Source organism: Stylophora pistillata, chromosome 8 (genome assembly GCF_964205215.1).
Source record: "Stylophora pistillata chromosome 8, jaStyPist1.2, whole genome shotgun sequence".
Taxonomy (NCBI): domain Eukaryota; kingdom Metazoa; phylum Cnidaria; class Anthozoa; order Scleractinia; family Pocilloporidae; genus Stylophora; species Stylophora pistillata.
In genome coordinates this window covers 24,094,877-24,116,447 of record NC_142526.1, presented here as the reverse complement: position 1 = coordinate 24,116,447, position 21,571 = coordinate 24,094,877, and the positions used below count along the sequence as shown (strand labels likewise).

The 21,571-nt window shown below is 39.3% G+C and overlaps 1 protein-coding gene and 2 pseudogenes across 2 annotated transcripts; all 3 read left to right on the top strand.

Moving 5' to 3' along the window:
• The first annotated feature begins 1,207 nt into the window (after nt 1-1,207).
• LOC148725611 (uncharacterized) lies at nt 1,208-3,509 on the top strand (annotated as a pseudogene).
• A 133-nt stretch (nt 3,510-3,642) lies between these two features.
• LOC148725610 (uncharacterized) lies at nt 3,643-6,190 on the top strand (annotated as a pseudogene).
• Nucleotides 6,191-7,749: 1,559 nt separating this feature from the next.
• On the top strand, nt 7,750-16,039 carry LOC111342487 (uncharacterized). 2 transcript variants are annotated; one of them, XM_022949573.2, is made up of 4 exons: nt 7,750-7,989; nt 14,424-14,513; nt 15,137-15,208; nt 15,499-16,039. In XM_022949573.2, the coding sequence occupies exons 1-4, from the start codon at nt 7,880-7,882 to the stop codon at nt 15,668-15,670; spliced, it is 444 nt and encodes a 147-aa protein (XP_022805308.2). In that variant the 5' UTR covers nt 7,750-7,879; the 3' UTR covers nt 15,671-16,039. The 2 variants fall into 2 exon arrangements, with proteins under 2 accessions (XP_022805308.2, XP_022805309.2); XM_022949574.2 differs by having other exon boundaries at nt 7,753-7,924.
• The last annotated feature ends 5,532 nt before the right edge of the window (nt 16,040-21,571 follow it).

Here is a 21,571-nt window from a genome sequence, read left to right as displayed (position 1 = left end):
TGGAAAGGCTGTGAAAGCAATTTTAAAACTTGTTTAGTTTGAATTTCTTTCAGTATGTGTTTATTCAATTACCAAAGCGCTTTGGGATCGGAAAACTCTTGTGACATCACTTATAAAATTACTTGCCTCGAGTTCCGGATACAAAAGGAACTACTTATGATGTAAATTAAAGGTACAACAAGGTAAAATTACGTTTAGATTCATCCACTTTAATTCCTAAATGCGAAAAATGAAACAAGTTCTCGTCTCGAAAAATTTTTGTTTTCTCGGATGGTGGAGCTCACTACTCTTGGAGCAATGTTCGTAAATGAAAAATCCTCCTGAGTAAAACCGTCGTGTTAATAAACACGGTCACCTTGACGACACTATAATCCAGCTTCACATGTCAGTGACGGAAAATAAAAGTGCACGCGCTGAAGATATCATGTTTTCAAAACAGGAAGAATTCGGGTATTCATCGTTAATAGGGATTATAAGTTTACTCGTCTTATGTCTTTCCTCTCTTAAAGTAAATCCTTCATGTTTAAATTCGATAGTCATCCAATAAGCGGAAATTTACGATGATTAATAAATCGAACGTTTCTTAGTCGAGTCAGACATATTAATTATGGAAATGATCATTAAACATCTAGTGAAGTCATGCTTTCATTTTGTTTTTCCATCCCTTTAATATCACATTTTACATAGCGTAATGACACTTCCTTAAATTTGCCTTATTTTTCCCGACAAAACGCTGAATAACCTTGCTCGAAGAATAATGTCAATAATCGTTGTGAGTCTATAATCAGTCTTTGCTATACTTTGTAAAATAAAGGTGGATAAAAATTTCGTTGTATAGTGGAAATTTGTTCAATTTTTCAGCTATGAGAAATTTAAAGCGACAGCCCATATTTTGATTCAAATAATGTTTTATTCATTGCGGCAGCTGGTTAAATAGGCTCTGAAAGAAGATATGTGTTGTTTTGGTTAGAAACCCATCCTCTTTTACTAAAAAACACGAAGGGTTGGAGAGACAGTGAAAGAAATTCAAAGCTGCAAGAGTTCGCCACTTGTCTAGGTCCAATTTCTTTCAGTAGTTTCATTCTATTGATAGTGCACTTTGTGAAAACTCTCGTTACATCTGCCTCGAGTTCTGGATACAAAAGAAACCACCCATGAGGTAAATATTATTATATTATAGGTACGTCGTATCTTTAACCCTGCGAGGGACTGGCATCCCATCCAGGGGGGAGTAGAAATACTCCCAGTCGCTTCATGCTACAGAAACCGGTGTTAAGCACCGGCCTAATGGGCCACTAGGCTCGTAAACAGACTTTACTTTTTTACGTCGTATCTTTAATGTAAATATTGCGTAAGCGATTTTGACAGCTAAATAAATTGTTGCGGTAATTTAATGATTTATAGGGTTTACCGATCATTGTATTGAGTCATAAGTGAGGTTACCGTTGCTGCACTTGCTGAAACACTATTTGGACAAAATCAGAAGCTGAGGCGAGGCAAGGAATTTTACCCGGCATGGAGAACGTAACAAAGAACGAGATCTACAAGAGAGTACAATCCGTGACTTGTGCTGCTTCCTCACGGGGAAATCAATTCTCGTTTTTGTTGATGACTATAAACATTCTACTGGCCATTACAGCCACCATAGTTAGTAGAGGGGACTTCTTGTATTCTGCGTTTCGCGGCGCCGGTAGCTTCCAGATTCCAATTCCTTTACTTCTCCTACACGTTCCACAGCCAAATACTGAACAATTTTCACCTGGCAGTATGTCCACTGACTTGATTAATGTTTTTAGCTATATTTTGAAGGTAAGATGTCGCTCGATCACGGAGAAAATCCAAAAACTTAAACGTTACGTGACTGTCGAAACAAGCCCGCGGTGCCATTTTGGATTTATGTGTGCAGGGTCATTGTCACGTGACCTCGATCAAATCGAACAATAACCTATCCGACTGAAGTTTGCCGCGTTTCCTAACCAGTCCCCTCTACTAACTATGCAGCCACCTTGGGAAATGCTGTGGTCTTAGTTACTTTACGAAGAATCTCTTCCCTTTAGCCTACATCCAAAGTCATGTTTCGATAGTCATGTTTCGAAAGTCACATTTCGATGCCTGGTCGTTACAGACTTATGAGTTGGTCTTTTTGCTCAACCTTTATCTACCGTTCAGTTGTTGCCGATAGTAAATCAGCAAATTAAGCTTTGTTACGCTCTTGTAAGCATTAACAACATCACTGGGAACATTCTGAGTGGAGTTTCGTTATTTGTATTAACTGCAATAAGTTTGGACAGACGTTTTGCCCTGAAAGTTGGGACTAACTTACAAGCGTGTGATAACTTTGGGCAGAACACGTGGAATGATTGTCTGCATTTGGCTATTCAACATTTCTCTATCCAATCTGAGACAGTTTTGGGAGAGTGTATCTCTTTCCAAAGTGATGTCTGCCTTGATATATGTTAGACTCTAGCTGTCTCAGTTTTATCTTATTCAACCATCGACGCAAACATCGAAGTAACATGCAAGGCAGTGTCCAACAAGGCCAACTAAACGAGCGCACAAGTGCCGTTTCAATATTGTCAGATACAGAAAAACAGTGTACACAGCGTTGTGCGTTCAGTTTGCCCTTGTGGCGTGCTACCTTCCATGTGGAGTTACTGTCTCTTTGGCGCACGTTCAGGGATGTAACCCATCAATCAATTTTATCGTACGTCTGACAATTTCTCTTGTGTTACTTAATTCGTCATCAGTTGAACCCCTTCTTTTACTGCTGGAGAATACGTGGAGTAAGAAAAGCAGTAAAAGACATCACAAGATGCCCATGTTTCTTGTCTACTTAGACCTACATTAGATATAAATTTTCGCGTGCACTTCGGTAGATCCTCTAATAATGTTGTTCACTAAAGTATTTGCCGAAATTCCTAGATAAACTTAGAGTAACTCACAATGTCTAAATTAAAGTACACATATAGCTTACATTTTAGTGTTCCTTTTCGGATTTACGAGTTAAGAGTCATGGTGAAATCCTTACTAATTGTTTAGCATCATGAAATTGCTGTTTTATTAGTTTCGAGCTACAAGCTGAGGGGACATAAACAAAGATTTTTGCTGAAAATACATGAGGTATATGTTTCTCTAAATATTGCTCAATTTCGCTTGATGTAAGCTAACTTTAAAATTGTGCTGATATTATTTTCTTCATGGACTCAACAATTCTGATTCCGAGTGGTTTTACTTAGAGAATCAACTTTTATTGGTTATCTGCAAGGACGATTTTAGGCCCAGTGTAAACTGCCAGTAGTTTGGTTACAATATTCATGAAAGCTTTTATAGAAATTTTCAATTAACTATCTATTCTTAAAGGATAAAGGAAAATGACAAAGCAGTAAAATAACAGGGAGATATTTCCTTTCTTTTTACGCCAACAGAGACGTTAAGACTAACTGAATTATCTGTGCTTCTGTTGTTTTATGAGGGGACAAAATAAACTGTGGGAGGACTATTCAAACAAATGACATGAAATAGTGGTAAGGAAGGATAAATACGGAAAAGCCTAACCTCGTTCCCAGGGCTTTTCCCTTTTTGAATAAGGGAAAAGCCCCGGGAACGAGGTTGGGAAAAGCCTTAACGAAGGAAAGAGAACTAGAAAAAAGTTAGAAAAAAAAGGAAAGATCAGTGGGCAGGATATAGTGAGGTGGATCAAACCAAAAACAAATACGGGGAAGTGGAAAAAAGCTGTGAACATTGGCGGAGGAAATTTAACAGAAGATTGGAAAAATTAAAATAGGGTATCTATGAGGACGATTTCAGGTCCAGATTAGAGTTGTGACAATTTGTTTTCAATCTTCGTGCGAGCTCTTATGACATGTAAGAAAAAAAACAGACAAAAAACTTAGGCGAAGAAAAGAGAACCAGCCGAATAAGACACAAAAAAAAAAGCATAGAAAGCAAAGATCAGTGGGTAGGCTTTCGTAAGGGTGGATTAATCAAAAACAAAAACGGGGAAGTAGAAAAAAACTGTAAAACATTGGCGAGGAAACTTTGCCGACGATTGGGAAAATTGAAAAAAATCCGCAGATCAAACGCAATTTGAAACTTTTGTGGTCTCATAAGTGCAAAAAATAAAAAAAAATAAAAAAAATGGGGGAGAGTTATAAAAACTAAAAAAATATTATTTCTATTCATTTTAGTTTATCACATATGTAGGGTCTCGATGGATAGCAGTTTTTTCATCTTGAACAAAAACTGAAGGAGTTACCCTATTGAAATAAAGGTTTCAAAATTGAAACATACGACAATTAAAAGAAAACAAAGGATGGAAAAAAAATCAAAAGTTGGCAAGAGAAACTGCACTAAAAAAAAAAATGAAAACAAAGCAAAACAAAAAAACAGCATAACACTAGGGAAAGGCAAGCAAGCAGGTGAGATTCGAAATCTGAAAATCGGTTGCCTTACATGAGTAATTCTTTTCGTTTGTAATTTCGGAGCTCTCAGATGTGTTCCATTTTAACCCAATGGTGCTACTGAAGTACAGAGATTTTCATTGTCGAATCATTTTTCTTTTCACACTCGTGCGGAAAACATTCTTGGTAGCATTGGGCTCTTTTGTTTACTCAACTTGACAACTAAGTAAGGGAAGTAACTTACTACGCAATCAAACCGAGACATAGGAATAGAGCAACTTCTTTAGAATTGCTTTAACTGACGGTAGAGAAACGATCGGAACGAATCACGTTCTCAATTCCTTCGCTCGAAAATCACAAAATGATTTTGTCCCAAGTGCCCTTTACATTATGAATTTAAATGATTCAGAAATTGTCAACCGCGCCAACGAGAGCTCGGTGTTTTCTTGTTGGTATCATCAAGACTTTACTAGGAAATTCAGCGAAACCACACCTCCTTGGGTAGTGTTTGATATCACAGTTTTTTCCTCTCCCGTAATCGTCCCTCTGAACGCGTTGGAGATTGTAGCCGTAAAAACTAGGAAACAATTACAAAGACTGTCGACTCTTCTGCTGTGCAGCATGGCCATTGTAGACGTACTAATGGGTGCATTATCTATGCCTTTAACTGCGGCTGTTGATTTGTTAATTGCTCATCGCACCTTCCTTGACAATGTCTGCATATTGGACTTCGTGGGTCTAACCTTGATTTATTACAAGACTCGGGTAGTCAGAGGGCCAGTAACTAAAATCAACCAATCAAAAGGCTCTATTGCCGGTCCAATATTCTCTAAGTATTGGACCGGACACTGACCCGAATGGTCCCGAATGATACCGCACTTGTGTTCCTTTGAACTTCAGCCGTATAATAAATCTCTTATTAACCAAGCTTGCTTGAGACCGTACTGAAAGAATATCGGGCCTCGGTCTTTTTTGTACGGACCTCGCTGCGCTCGGTCCGTACTGTCAAGACCTCGGGCCGATATTCTCCCAGTACGACCCTCGCGCTTGGTTAATAAGATATATGTACTGTGCATCTTGGACCACCCTCTCTCACCTGACAGTCATCACTTGAGAAAGGTACGTGGCAATCATAAAGTGGGGGGGGGGGGAGGGGAATACAAATTAATTCTGACACAGCGGCGTGTGAAGAAACTTACGATACTGGCTTGGCTGCCTGCTATAGTCGTAGCAGCTTGCTGCAGCGTAACAATTACTGGTGAGGATGTCGATGGATTTGAAAAATTAGCTATAATTCCAAGTACTTTCTGGGGAGCCTCCATAATTCTAATTGTGTATTTTTACACTAGGGCTTACTTTATATTACGAAAACAAAAGGTAGAAATTAGCCAAAGTTGTCAAGTGAGCATTCTTGTCAGGGCAGAGCTGGACTCCAAAGTTGCTAAGACAACTGGTCTTATAACTGGAACAATGATTTTTACATTTCTTCTACATGTCGCGGGAATGATTTTGGGACCCTTTTTCGCGGCCATTCGCGACGGCTAGGTCTTTCGATTGATTAAGACAGTCATGCAGTTAAACTCTCTAGAAAATATATTCGAATGTCCTGCTATAAGGACCTCAGCTTTCGAAAAACCATTCTAGAGCTGGTACGATTTAAGAAACCAGAAGTCAATCAAGCCGCTGGTGTCGTGAGATTTGTTAGACGAAAGAAACCGTTTCGTTCGCAAGAATATGAGCCTGAGTACCAAAGGAAAGAGAAATATCCTATTCTTTTAAGAAAATCTGCATCCTTTCCTGATGTAGCTGTGGTTTTAGCCGATTGCGATCTCGGTTTATCTAGTGCAACAAGACTGTCAAGACACATGTCAGCTCCATCCCTTGATGTATGAGGCACCCAGCGATGGCAAAGAGGAAAGCTGCCTTGCCCAACCCCCGTGACAATAACAGTAGCACTCAACGTTCAACTTGGAAATGCAAAGTACAGTGATCCTAAATCAACAAGGAATGTCTAAAAAGGATAATCCTTTTTAAGTTTCAATTGAAGGCAACGGTTTATGCACTAGTGTGTATTACAAACCTACAGACTCGCATAATTACTTGTTGTATTCGTCTTCGCAGCCATCTCACGTTAAAAATTCCATTCCTTTTTCTCAGTTTCTAAGACTTCGTCGTTTATTTTAGTGATGACTCTGATTTTCATCACAAATCAGAGTCAATGTGCCAGTTTTTCGATAAACGTGGTTACCCTGATTCTGTCGTTCCATCGGGTTACCACCGCACCCAACTTATTGATCGACATTCAGCACTACAAACATCACAAAAGGAAGATTCCGACCGCATTCCATTCACTCTCACGTTTCACCCTCACAACCACTCAGTTAAATCCATCATTCTTAAAAACTTTAAATTACTTCAAGACGATCCAGAGACAAGCACTATCTTTTCGCAGCCTCCGCTCATTTCATTCAAACCCGACAAAAACATAGGCAAGTTTTTGGTCAGAAGTTCTTTTCAGACTGATGACCAACCAGGTACTTTTAAATGCGCTCGTGCACGATGCCAAACGTGTCCTTTCATTCACTGAGAAAATATCGGGACCCAAACGATCCATTAAGATCACCGATCACTTCACGTGTACCTCCGCCAATGTAATCTATTGCATAACTTGCACTTATTGCAAAAAGATTTACATCGGCGAAACAGGCAGAAGACTAGGTGACCGATTCCGAGAACACCTTCGAGACATGGAGAGGAATGACAAGGACACATCGAAACCAGTCTCGAGGCATTTTAATTTACCTTATCATTCTAAGCAACATATGGCAATGTGCGGTCTTTTCTCACACTTGGGTAGCACGGGAAGCCGTAAAACTCTTGAACAAAGGCTCATCTTTCAAACCGGCAGTCTAAATCCCAATGGTATCAACGAACGCTTTCATTCTAATAGTTTATTCGTGGTTTTCTCGTTGCCATGTTCCCAACAATCACGTAGCTCCATTTTCTGCCTTTAAAAACACACACAACCCACAATTCCTGTATTCGCTCCGACGAAGGGCTAACGCTCGAAACGTCGGCTTTTATAATCGTAACGGTGGCCAATTTACCATTTCAACTTTGTTGATATATGGAAATTACTTCGTTACCCCCACCGACGCAGCCCCAAACAGTTTCTTTAGAAACTATCAGCCTTTACTAATTTCTTTGCCGGCTTTCCTCACCTCCGATAGTTTAAGTAAATGTTATAACGAAAAACTCAACGCACAATCATGGGGTCTGGAACCGAGAGCCATGCGTAGGCGTTGGATGTTTTGACTATGACGTCAACTCTACGTCTAACCTAAAATACCGATGTTTTTGGAAGAACCGCACCTTCTGCACTGTATCAGCCAGAAGCAAGCCGTTCTGTTCAAAAAGAGTGTTTGACCAAGCTTTCACCCTTAAGCATACCTGCGAAATATGGGACAGTCTCCGAGTAAATGTCCATGTGGAAGGTTGACAAAAGATGGATTCTACTGCCCCCGGTTTGTAAACTTTCTTCTTTCTTTCACCTCTCGCGAGACGACATTCCTACACCGGGTCAACTTAGGTGCGTAGACGATGAGTCAGCATGTCTGAAAAAACGCAGAAAGGCCTTCAGCTCACTAAAGGTTATTTTTCAAAAAGACTTACCTTCTTTTGCCTTTCTCGTTCATTATTAATCAGCAACGAAGTAGAAAAGGCGATCGCTCTCCCAGCAAAGTGCTAACACGTTTACGGGCTTAGTGTAAAGATTGCATGTTTTCTTGATGAAAAGGCAAGTTGCGTTCGCAAAGATCGGTTCTCCTTTCATCTACAAGGCTCGGTTGTAGTTTTTACATTACTACGTTCTCGTATTCTTTCGAGAATTTGCGAAAATTCCTTTTTTCCGTGGTAATTCTAGGACTCCACGTCCCTAGATCCATATAGGCCGTAATCTAGTGGCTGTGCATCTGTGTAGATATGGTCATTTACAACCTTAACTTAAACATTCACTGACTGGTCTCCATTGATGTTAACTTCGTTGGGTTATTCTTGAAGTCCAAACTACTGCTTTGACTGGAAGCATAAATAGGAAACCTCCATTTTCGGTTGCGCTGGAGGAGAAAGAAATGTTTGCAGCTTTTTTGACAAAGTAAATGATATTGACCCTGCCTTGTCTTCCTCGGATATTGTAAATAAGTTAGAAAGCTTCATTTCTAGAAGAAATATAAGCATGACTCAAAATTTATACGGGTACAGCACAAAGCAGCATTTTTGATCGGGAAAATGTGTCATTATTCGCAATCATACGCGTTCGTTCATCCCATAGTTGATGAATTAAGTACAAAGTTTTGGAATGAGCACAAAGGGTGAGCCTCTAAGGAATGTCAGTATGAATCTTTAGATAAATGCACTTATCTAAAGGATGCTGAGAAAAATCAGGAAAATTGGAGTCGTTCATATATAAAATTTCTACCCACGGTGCTATTATGTATATTGCCGAGGTAATCCATGGATCCTATGCAAACCGTGAATTAAGGTATGAAAACACAAAGAGATATTCTTGGAAATGTTGCGCAACTACAGATTAGCGGAGTCGTTATGTACCCTACATATCACAATGTCATTCCTGCTGTGCCAAGATTCTCAAGAGGTTAGCAAAGTAAACACTCACTGGGTGAGCCACAGATGATGTTATGCAAACCAGTCAAAGAAGGGAAACATGAGAAAAATTCCTGAAATACTGTGCAGATTAGCGTTCTGCTCTACTAAAATTCTCAAGGGTTGGCAATGTGAAAAAAATACTTTTTTTACAAAGTTCTACGGTTACACGCGTCGGGAGATGTTAACAAAAAAAGCAAGATGATTAAGCAATTCATGGTTTTCCTCTAAAAAAGCCAAGTTAGGCTAATCCAGCCAAGCTGAAATGTTGTCAGCCTTGTCATGTGTCTGTGACATTAATGTCGCCTCTAAATATAGAAATTTCCGTTATAGCAAGGCCATAATGAAATTATTCGATTGGAATGGATCCTATGCAAACAAATTAAGGTATGAAAACACAGAGACATTCTTGGAAATGTTGCGCAACTACAGATTAGCGGGGTCGTTATCTACCCTACGTATCACAATGTCATTCCTGCTGTGCCAAGATTCTCAAGAGGTTAGCAAAGTAAACACACACTGGGTGAGCCACAAACGATGTTATGCAAACCAGTTAAAGAAGGGAAACATGAGATAAATTCCTGAAATATTGTGCAACAAGAGATTAGCGTTCTGCTCTACCAAAATTCTCAAGGGTTGTCAATGTGATAAAAATACTTTTTTTTACAAACTTCTATGGTTACACGGGTCGGAAGATGTTAACAAAAAAAGCAAGATGATTAAGCAATTCATGGAATTCCTCTAAAAAAGCCAAGTTAGGCTAATCTAGCCAAGCTGAAATGTTGTTAGCCTTGTCATGTGTCTGTGACATTAATGTCGCCTCTAAATCTAGACATTTCTGTCATAGCAAGGCCATAATGAAATTATTCGATTGGAAGCTTCTGTGTAAATATTGACTAAAATTAGAAAAAGAATGAAGATTAAATTTTGGAAATGCAGCACAACAAGAGATAAGAGTTCTAAGTGTAATTTCGGGGAAACAACGTGAATACAATATTTAATGGCTGCATGCATGTACTGAGAAATATATATACAAAAAGAGAGAGATGATAAAAAAAGGTTTACTATTATCCCATTCCACCCAGCTAAACTTACTTTTTTCACGAGAAGTATGTAAAGAAGAAAATTTTGGGATTACCACCACCAGGGTTATAAGTATTTCTGGAAACAAGAGGACTTTACTAGCGGTGTAAATCCTACATAATGGGGCCAGCGGTGAGACTGAATTGAATTTTAAACAGGAACCAAGTGAAGGTAGTGCTGGACTCTTGCAACAAGAATGGAACTGAAGAAACAAAGACTTCGTTGGTATGGGTCGCACTAGAGCAAATGTTGTTTGTTTTACCAAAAATCATGTCAACTTTTAACTTTTGGTAGTGCGACCCTTTCGTTGAAATTTTCAAAAAATTTACCCGTCTACCAAAACGATCAAAGATGCCGTAGTGTATGGGTGGGGCAGGCAGATTTTCCCAAAATCGTCCAAAGAAAACAAAAATCCATTAGAAATGTCAACTGCATATTTATTTCAGGAATTTAACGCAAAACAACTCTTGTCAGTAAAAGCGCGCATTCAGGCGCTCAACATGAATGGTCGGTTTGGTCTTGATGATGGGTTTCAGAGACCGTATTTTCCAATAAATCTCTCTTCCGATTTGGGATATGAAGCTTCTCGGAGAGGACCATTGTTACGGCCTTTAATACAAAACATGTAGCCCTCACCAACGCCATCCCCGTCGACTAGTCGTTCTTTGACCCCGATTGGAAACAAGAGTGGCTCCAGTTCGCCTTCTCCACCGCCTGTTATGGAGTCTTCGAAGTCTACCAGTGAACAGTCGTATGACACGCGGACAAAAGAGGAACAGAAGGTTCTCGTTCAACTTTGGGTGGAAAACTTTGAGCGTCTGGAAAGCAAAGATGCCAAGAAAATTTGGCAGAGGATATGTGATGAAATCAACAGCCGCTTAGGATGCTGCAAGACATCACAAAAGTGCATGAAGAAAATAAAGTATCTAATCGACCGTTATTAGGAGGCTAAGGACATCGAATTCCAAGAAGACCGGAGCCAATATTCGGAAGTCGGTATTCTACGATGAGATTAATAAGATTGGATGCCGTGATGCGGTGACAATGAAAAATGTTGTTAAGGCCGGGGCAGTTGGGGGAAAAGCCACTGAAAACACAGCTAATAAGGGCGGTGATACTTCCACAGTTGCACAGGGGAGTCTTGAACAAGGCGAGCAGGAGATGCGGTCAGATCACCCGAATAGAAGTGACAGAAAAAAAAGCAGGAAGAGACAGCGGTTAGAGGACCAGGACTAAGAGGAACACGGAGTTTTTGATCAGATGATGAGCGACATGAAGGAGCAAAGATAGGATATGAAGGATATTATGTCGTCCTTCCAACAGATGCAAAATCAACAGATACAAACCATGAACACATTTCTTGGTGCTATGACCCAAGTCTCCAATCCAATACAGCTAATTCTAGCAACAACAAAAACAAAAAATGATTCAATTTAATGAAGGCAGTAAATTTTTACGTGGAGACTTTCAGCTGAACATTGTATGCACATTCTATCAAGGCTCAAATGAAGAGAAATTCGGTTTTGTTCTGAACGCCAATGTTTTATAGCGACCAAATACGAATTCTGATTAATGTGTATAGATCATGACTTTTCGTAAACAAGAACTGTAACAAGACTAAAGAAATTACATATTAAATTGTTAATCGTGTGTTAACTGGCCATGGTGTGCTCTTGGCTAGTCAATATCATAATCTACGAGGGCATCTCTAACATCCTCACCATCTCTGATTATTTACACTGTCTGTTTTGGTTATGACAATCCGGACCATTATCATCATCCCACTGGTCTCTAGCTTTGAGGCAAAAGTTGTGTAAAACGGCATATGCTACCGTTATTTTGCAAGAAAATTCGATTTCACTGCCAGGTCTAGGCGTTTTTGCAATATTCGCCATTGACTTTTCATTATGCCAAACTTTGCGCATTCTACTTTTACTCTTGCGAATGACAGCTCTTTGTTAAAAACAATCTCTCTTGGATTTCTTGTTGCTTCTGGAAAAGGTTTCAGTAGCCATGGACTAAGAGGATATGCGCTGTCTCCCACCAAATATAGTCCAATTCGATTACGTCCAATTTGAATTACAGGGTCAGTGAGAATCTGCCGTTGTTTTATCCGTTGAAAGACAGCACTGTTTGTTAAGGCTCGGGCGTCATGTAAACTACCTCGAAATCCTGACAAAAAGTCTGTAAAAAGCATTTTTCCATCTACAACTCCCTGGATAAGAAAGTCATGCTGTTAGTACCGACTAAGATAGTCTGCTACGCTTTCTTTGGGAGCTGAAATTCTCACATGCGTTCCACCAATAGCTCCAGCTATATTTGCAAGTGCTGATAATTCTTCAAAGGTTTGAACAGTCGTCGCAGTTTCAGCGGCTGTCTTTGGAAATTTGATATTGTCATTCCGAAAGCGGGTATTCTGTCAAGTAAGTCGCGGTGCTAAAGTTTTAAATAAAAGATCAAAGGTGTTTCTGCCCATTCGGAGCTACGTTCGAAATAAATCATCTGGAATAGTGTGATCTTAGTAATGAACTTCAAAACACAATTCAGCCGGGCGAGGAAGCGTCCAGAAGTATGGATGTGCTCTGATAATTCTTTGTCGACGTCTACGCCTTCTTCTTTCTGCAAAGCGTATGATGATTTCTTGACGTCGCACTAAACAGATACAAAAGTATCAGAATATCTTGGGTTTGTTGTTGAAAGTTGAGGTACGAAATAAAAAGCAGCGAAATCACAGAGAGAAACAGAATTTGTTCGGGCCGCACTGCGTTTTACTGAAGTCACGGGAATGAAATCAAAACCTTTCATCGTTGTTTAGATAAGGAAGTTTATCAATGTTTTCACAAGAATTTAGCACCGTCGTATAGCTCCATGTGCGACCACAATACAACCAAAACAAAATTAGTCAGTACCAATTTTTTATACAAATTGGAACGAACGACCCCCCACCATTGTTAGCATACATTAACGTAGTGTTTTTGTCTTAACACCAGAAACACCATTTCTCAAGGTGAACGCAAATATTTATCGTTATTGCTAGTGGTTAACAAATTAATTTGTTGCTTCCTTAATCCCTGTTGTGTTGTGCGATGGCGAAAAAAAATCAGACGTCATTCCTGAAACACTTAGACAACTTCTCAAAATAGGACAAGGAGGGACCAGTGTTGGTTTTTTGTGTTCTGTTGCTAAGATGCCAAGGCGAGGTAGACTTCAAAGTTTTAAAGTTGTAAGAGATCAAAATAAGGGTCAGATAAAAATATGCTTGATCTAAAGACAAATCAACCGAAGCATTCAGCTTCATTTGAAGGAGGGATCACTCTTTATGATGCGCCGGCAACCGACTTCAAGGAAAAGAGAAATTTCAGATGAGTTCATTCAGTGCTCTGCACTCATATAGTGAAGATTTTCTAGAGAACGAAAGCATCATCGGCAGCAGTACAATCTTCACTTAAATTTATCACGCAAATGGGTGTCGATAAATTGCGTTAAGATTTAACGTAAGTGGCGATTCTTATTTATAAATATTAGGTTCGTGGAAAGGGGACAGGAAGTAGTTAACATTATGCGTTGGAGTTGCGAAAGCTATCGAGTCAGCTGAGGTGGGAAGAGTCGAGAATCTTACCGAGTTTTCTTGACGGAAACGACATCGAAAATGAATACTGAAAATGATATTTCCAGGGTGAGAATCCATATTAAGGACTATAAAGCCCTGATTGTCACTATCCCCACATTTTCTTGATAAATTTGCCAGCGACTTCTGATAATCATTCTGTTAACTTTCAATCAGCGAGATTCATTTATCGCCATAATCTTTAAGCTGTGATTTATTATTACCGTGATCAGGCTGATGGTTAGTGATTATTCTTCTTATTTATCACAACCCCACTACTTCTTGTTTAGTTACATACTTTGTTGATGCTGTCATAACTCAAAGCTATGCAAAAAAGCTCAGGCTAATTGTTGTTGTTGATAAAGCAGGATATAAAAGTTCCTTTGCAATTTATCTTCATTCAAAAGTCTTCAGCAGTGATGTTAAAACATGGAAACCACATATTTTAAAAGTGCATTATAGTAAAATCACTTTGCCTATTTTTATTTTAAAAGGGACTTTCGATCAAAATTTTTTTCTAATTTTAGGACTTTCTTTTGATGAAATTCTCTCTCTAAAAAGGCTCAGCTAGATGATGGATCACAGTCAAGTGGGCAGCGATACCTCGAGTAGGAATTACCCTTTACAACCTGTAATAATATTTTGAAGTAATTTGCTATTAATACTTCCAGGTGTTACGACGAACACTACCCAGTCTGTGATTACTGCAAAAGGCCAATTCGCGCTCACGAGGCTACAATGGGCAACTGTCATCAGAAGCCGTAAGTAAAGGTCTCTACGTTATGTTGTGTCAATTAGAATCTGTGTAATCTTCTGAAAGTTGGAGTCAATTACTTTCGTTGATATTCTCTAACATACTTATTTTTTCAAGTGAGTCAAAATGACACTGAACATGCATATAATCAAATTATTAACTCGTGCGGTTTCAGTTGACTTTTAACTACGTCAGGTTTTGATGAAAGATAGAGACGAAAGATGTTCTTCATATCCTACGGATAGGAAAACTATTTTAAGGTCAGAAATTCCCGTCTATCTGGAAACGTTCGCTGTGTCGTTTCGTTCGGGATCTCTTAGGATATTATCGCTATTTATTTTGGCGAGGATCGGACATTAAGAATTTATGATAGAGTGCTTAGCTTCCTGGATGTATTCTTCCCTTTCCTTTGTCGATTATTTTTACGCCTCTCTGGGTGGCCGGTTTTGCTGTGACATATACCGAAACTTCTAAGAGCCCAGTGACGAGCCCTACAAAAGCAAGCTTGAATTTCCTCGCAGTTTTTTCATTAAGGAAACAAGCCCCTCCGGTCGAAAGCTATTATCGAGTTTTACATAGGCTTGACAAAAAATATAGTAAGTTCATCACTTAATATTTATTGCATTACAGATGTTATAGCAGATTCTCCGGCAATTGTTGTGAATGTGATGCTCCTGCTAACGCTGGCGCTTATTGCAAGAGGTACGTACTTAGCTGTAGAAAAAAGAAAAGATATTGATATTAATGAAATAGTATCATTATATTGTTTAGATTGCAACCCGGCCCCTTTTTCTTCAATTTAGCACTCGCATTCTTTTTTCGTAAGAAGTTAACAGGTTAACAGACTAAGGAAACAGATAGGGCAATCGCAGCCTACTGATGGACACTGCAAATGATTAATGATGATTTATAGCGAAAATAAGTGAAAAATAAAATGAAGCAATTCTACACTATTTACGACACTCGATTGATGGTTCTTAACGTCTCTGTAGTTGCTATGAAACAGTGTACCCTCCACCCGTCAAGATTCATGGGAAGTACCATGGAATGGAAATCACATTTTATTCGAGGGAGGATTCCAGGTCTTTGATGCAGTCTCTTGCATCTTTTCACAAGGATAGGGATGATGCAGAGCAACAACGCTTTTACTTGAAGGACCATTGAACGCTGTGAAGACCTTTCAGTTCTTCGGCTAGATGATAGAAAGACTAAAATAGTATGGAGCTGAAGGGACAACCGTGAACAAATTCGCCTTAGCTCGCAAAGAATTTGAGCAGTAGGAATAAAAAACCTAGAGTATAGAACACACAGATCATGTTCCAACGAGGTTTATCTAGTTACATGATTTGTTGCTAATTTATAACTTTACAACAGATCAATAGTTAATAACATAGGTGATCAATTTGTCAGTTGTTGAGTCAGAAGTGGTAGGTCCTGCCCAATGTTGTAAGATGAAGTCCTTTTTATTTTTTATCTATAATACTGTGTGGTTAGTACGATGATAAAAGAAATAAAAATATTAGCTGCCGAGGACCCAATTTGACTAGTTATGGATTGACCGGTCATTTTCCTAGATTCCGCGAGGTTCCTCTCACTCAAGGTAAATTGTCAAGCAAGCGTGAATACTGACTGAGAGTGAAAATGAATAATCAGGAAGGTGGCGCTAATTCCCACTCATTTTTTTTTCTGCACCTCGATGAGTAGAGCTGTTTTTTGTCGTCAATTGTTAGTGTAGAAATAACTTGAAAACTTTGCTAAAACGAATTTTTTTGCAGTTTGCACGTACATTTCCAGTAGTAAGTCCGTTAAGAGCGACTTTCTGTAAATACCACGGATAGGTGTGCAAGATGGAAAAATCGAAATCTCCAAAACTCTGTCATATTAAATCCCTTATGAAACTATTTTAGAATATACAAGATTCAGTTTCTTGTGATTGATATTTTCCGAAAAAATGATCTTTTTGAATGTTCGCCTCCGAAAGGCCCTTGAACCACCGAAAAATGTGCCTCGCATCCTCGCGTGGTGAATAGAAACGGAATCAAATACCATAACTATTGCGATATAAAATGATTTTATGACGCTTCCTATGTATAAAAACGGGCATGGGGTATTTCGAGGACTGGACTGCACTGGACTGGACTAGTAAAGCGCGGACTAGTAAAACGAAGACTAGTAAAACGAGGACTAGTAAAACGCGGACTAGTAAAACGAGGACTAGTAAAACGCGGACTAGCAAAATGCGGACTAGTAAAACGCGGACTAGTAAAACGAGGACTAGTAAGACGCGGACTAGTAAAACGCGGACTAGTAAGACGCGGACTAGTAAAACGCGGACTAGTAAAACACGGACTAGTAAAACGAGGACTAATAAAATGAGGACTAGTAAAACGCGGACTAGTAAAACGTGGACTAGTAAAACACGGACTAGTAAAACGCGGACTAGTAAAACGAGGACTAGTAAAATGAGGACTAGTAAAACGCGGACTAGTAAAACGCGGACTAGTAAAACGAGGACTAGTAAAATGCGGACTAGTAAAACGCTGACTAGTAAAACGCGGACTAGTAAAACACGGACTAGTAAAACGAGGACTAATAAAATGAGGACTAGTAAAACGCGGACTAGTAAAACGCGGACTAGTAAAACACGGACTAGTAAAACAAGGACTAATAAAATGAGGACTAGTAAAACGCGGACTAGTAAAACGCGGACTAGTAAAACACGGACTAGTAAAACGCGGACTAGTAAAACGCTGACTAGTAAAACGCGGACTAGTAAAACACGGACTAGTAAAACGAGGACTAGTAAAATGAGGACTAGTAAAACGCGGACTAGTAAAACGAGGACTAGTAAAATGAGGACTAGTAAAACGCGGACTAGTAAAACACGGACTAGTAAAACGAGGACTAGTAAAATGAGGACTAGTAAAATGAGGACTAGTACAACGCGGACTAGTAAAACGCGGACTAGTAAAACGAGGACTAGTAAAATGAGGACTAGTAAAACGCGGACTAGTAAAACGCGGACTAGTAAAACGCTGACTAGTAAAACGCGGACTTAACAACAACAACAACAACAAAAAACAATTTCATACGAAGGCGATCACAAGACTCAATGGCGAGCCAATTTAGTGAGTGACAATCCCTGTTTGACCTTTAAGCTACAAATGGGTTTGACATGCGCCAGATACAAACGAATTTATAAGTTTAGGTCAAGAATGAATTTTATTCAGCACCAGTTCAAAATCCTAAAATACACTTTCGTCGTAAATTTCACGGCAGAAACGCAGGAATTCGATGAATAAAAGTCGCATTAAATCTCCTTGTGTCTAGGTAGAAAGAGTCTTACTGACTTCAGCTTTTCGGTGGAAGAAACACCGATTTACACACGCCATTACAGAAAACAAATAAGCAGACTGACAACTCCAAAACACATATTTGCATTCACTTACAATTTGACTTTCCGTGACATTTTAAAACGGAACAGAGGTAAATCTTTGAAGATTAATCGTCTTTGGAAATAAAAAATACTTTCCGTAAGATCTGTTTTTCTCTTTACGAGAAAATCGTTGCATGATCATTTAACTCGTGTGTGTTTGTCACACCAGTACTGCTATTTAGCGTATGCTTCTTTACTCTTCAATTGACAGGTTTCACATCGTGACAGTTACTTTTCAAAAAAATTTTCAAAATGTGCTCGGAAGCCTTTAATCACCTTACAAATAAAAATGTTTCGGCGAAAGTTTTCTCTTTAATTTGAAGAACCCGAATGATTTAGGGCTACAATTACGAGTTTGATTACGGGAAAATCCTCCTTGAACCTAACAATTTGATAGCGAGTGAGTTATAAAGAAAACAAACTTTATTCAAATTAAAGAGAAAGCTTTCGCCGAAACATTTTTATTTGTAACGGTAGTTAAAAGGCTTCCGAACAAATTTTCAAACATTTTTTCGAAAAGTAACTGTCACGATGTGACACCTGTCAATTGAAGAGGAAAGAGGCATACGCGTTTGAAGAAACAGCAGTACTGGTGTGACAAACACACACGAGTTAACTGATCATGCGACGATTTTCTCGTAAAGAGAAAAACAGAGATCTTACGGAAAGTATTTTTTATTTCCAACAACAATTAATCTTCGAAGATTTACCTCTGTTCCGTTTTAAAATGTCACGGAAAGTCAAATTGTAAGTGAATGCAAATATGTGTTTTGGAGTTGTCAGTCTGCTTGTTTGTTTTCTGTAATGGCGTATGTAAATCGGTGTTTCTTCCACCGAAAAGCTGAAGTCAATGAGACTCTTTCTACCTAGATACAAGGAGATTTAATGCGACTTTTATTCATCGAATTCCTGCGTTTCTGCCGTGAAATTTACGAAGAAAGTGTATTTTAAGATTTTGAACTGCTGCTGAATAAAATTCTTTCTTTGTTAGCCTAAACTTATAAAATCGTTTGTATCTGGCGCATGTCAAACCCATTTGTAGCTTAAAGGTCAAACAGGGATTATCACTCACAGAACTGGCTCGCCATTAAGTCTTGTGATCGCCTTCGTGTGAAATTGTTTTTGTTGTTGTTGTTGTTGTTAAGTCCGCGTTTTACTAGTCCGTGTTTTACTAGTCCGCGTTTTACTAGTCCGCGTTTTACTAGTCAGCGTTTTACTAGTCCGCGTTTTACTAGCCCGCGTTTTACAAGCCCGCGTTTTACTAGTCCGCGTTTTACTAGTCCGCGTTTTACTAGTCCGCGTTTTACTAGTCCGCGTTTTACTAGTCCGCGTTTTACTAGTCCTCGTTTTACTAGTCCTCGTTTTACTAGTCCGCGTTTTACTAGTCGGCGCTTTACTAGTCCGCGTTTTACTAGTCCAGTCCAGTCCAGTCCAGTCCAGTCCACGAAATAACATATGCCACACGAGTGAACTTGGACAGCAGTTTAAATACTTCGAGAATTCGATACTTTTCTACCAGTTAAAAAACTAAGTAAACGATTATGACTTCGTAGTGGCAATTATCTGAAAGGAAAAGCATTTTTATTGTGCGAAATTGAGCTGTAGACCTCTTGACAACACTTCCCGTACCTGTGCATTTGTTTACTTTGAAGCATGGCTTGTACCAGTTATCTAAATATGAAAAGTATTCATCAAACTGTTCGCATTTTATCTGAAAGAATCGTAAATGCACTTATGGAAGAATGGGACAAACATTTACTTACCTCATATACATATATTGTTGAAAAAAGACCATAATCCCTCAGCTAAACTAGATTGCGTGACATTCTCTTTGATTAGACCTAGGTGGGGGGTGGGGGTGTGGAGGTTCGAGCTTGGGCTTGGGCTCCCAAACCTCCTTAACATTAAGTGCTTATTTCCCGGGAAGAAAACCTTAGGCTTCCGTGATGAAATTAAAAATATTTATAGTTAAAAACCAGACAGCCTAGGATCTGAAGGATTTTGTCGGCATGGGATCCTGGCAGATACAATTTTGGCATCAGGCGTAATGTTCTATACTTTAGTAAGAATATACAAAGTTAATAAAGTCGAAGGCCTGATTTCCTGGGCCGCCTGTGCTTGTACCAGTTATCTAAATACGAAAAGTATTCATCATTGGTTGATGCCAAAATTGTACCTGCCAGGATCCCATGCCGACAAAATCCTTCAGATCCTAGGCTGTCTGGTTTTTCACTATAAATATTTTTAATTTCATCATGGAGGCCTAAGGTTTTCTTCTCGGGAAATAAGCACCTAATGGGAGGGAGGTTTGGGATTTGGTGAAATGGAAGGATTCTAGTTTTTTTTCTTTAATTCCCAAGAGGAGATCGGCTCCTGACAGTAAATAGAACGGTAACACCGATACCGTTACAACATCCACTAGGGTCTTCAGCTGCTTGAAAATACCGCTGACTAGTATGCGCGTTGATCACTCTGCAAGTTCCCCTCCCCCCCCCCCCCGCCGCCCCTGGATTGGTCCCTAAATCCCTTTTAATAACCTCTTCGACAGCCAGTGCTGAAGAGCTTTTGATAAAGTGAGGGGCTGGAAAATAAGCTGACTGGAGCTCCGCTTTTAGCCTTGGCTAAATCTTTTTATCATTATCATGTAATTACATGATTTTCCTCGTAAAATTTGGGATAAATTAGCACTTGTAAATCTTTCAAAGACTAAAAATTGCACTCGCCCTATGGGGTCGTGCAATTTGGCCAGCCTTTGCAAAATTTTCTCGTGCTAATTTTTTCCAAGTTGCACTCGAACTCATCCGAATACCTATAAAAATTGAAAGTTTTCCTCGGATATGTGACGGATGATAATCTTAGTCCCAGTATAAAAGGAGAAACCAGATGAGTGCACAATTGCTTAGAGTTAAAGAAATATTTAAATAGTCAGATATTCAAACAAAGTGCATCGGACGGGGATCAACCGGCAAGTACGTGTACTTGACGCTGACCATAACAGATGTTCGGAATTCGCCATACTTCATGCACCTGACCACACTTTATATATAAATGAATTTAATTCTTGTTTATTCCGCAGGGCGCAGCAATAAATTTTCAGTTTAAGCGCTGGCAACAGTCTTTAACCCTTACTGTGACCATCATTAAAAGTGCCGATATACCCGCAACATTCAGTATTACTTCCGGTCAAATATCATGCGACAACCACAGCTTAGGCTGATGTTATATTCCACTTCTCGTCAGTAGAGTCGACCCCTCAACCTGTTTGTAGTAAACGTAACTCTGTAAAGGTTAGGGAAATTATTTTTTTGGTCTATTAGAGGTAGCTTTGTAATGTGAACGATAAAAGGGCCAAGCGCGAGCAAGCAAAAAACAGAAAAAAGATATGCCCTCTTAAATTTTCTTCCAGAGTATTGAGGGAGCACTGTTGGTAAAACAAATAGCCAAGGTGAGAAAGGAGTCGGCGCATTGATTTTGAGTTCTTCTCGACTTTCAAAGACATGTACCCTGCACATTTTCCAAAGGGTGGTTAAAGGAAAGGCTCTCGAGGCACAATTCCTTTCATTCAAGATGGTCCATTCTTCCTCTTTTCATTCGTAGCCTGGGCACGAGTCTGCTACGCACTTATATCC

Excerpts from the sequence above, each read along its gene's own strand:
- LOC111342487 (XM_022949573.2), top strand. The coding sequence starts at position 7,880 with ATGTCCATGTGGAAGGTTGACAAAAGATGGATTCTACTGCCCCCGGTT. Across the intron at positions 7,990-14,423 it reads CCTACACCGGGTCAACTTAG|GTGTTACGACGAACACTACC; the intron begins GTGCGTAGACGA and ends TAATACTTCCAG. Across the intron at positions 15,209-15,498 it reads GCTGGCGCTTATTGCAAGAG|TTGCTATGAAACAGTGTACC; the intron begins GTACGTACTTAG and ends ACGTCTCTGTAG.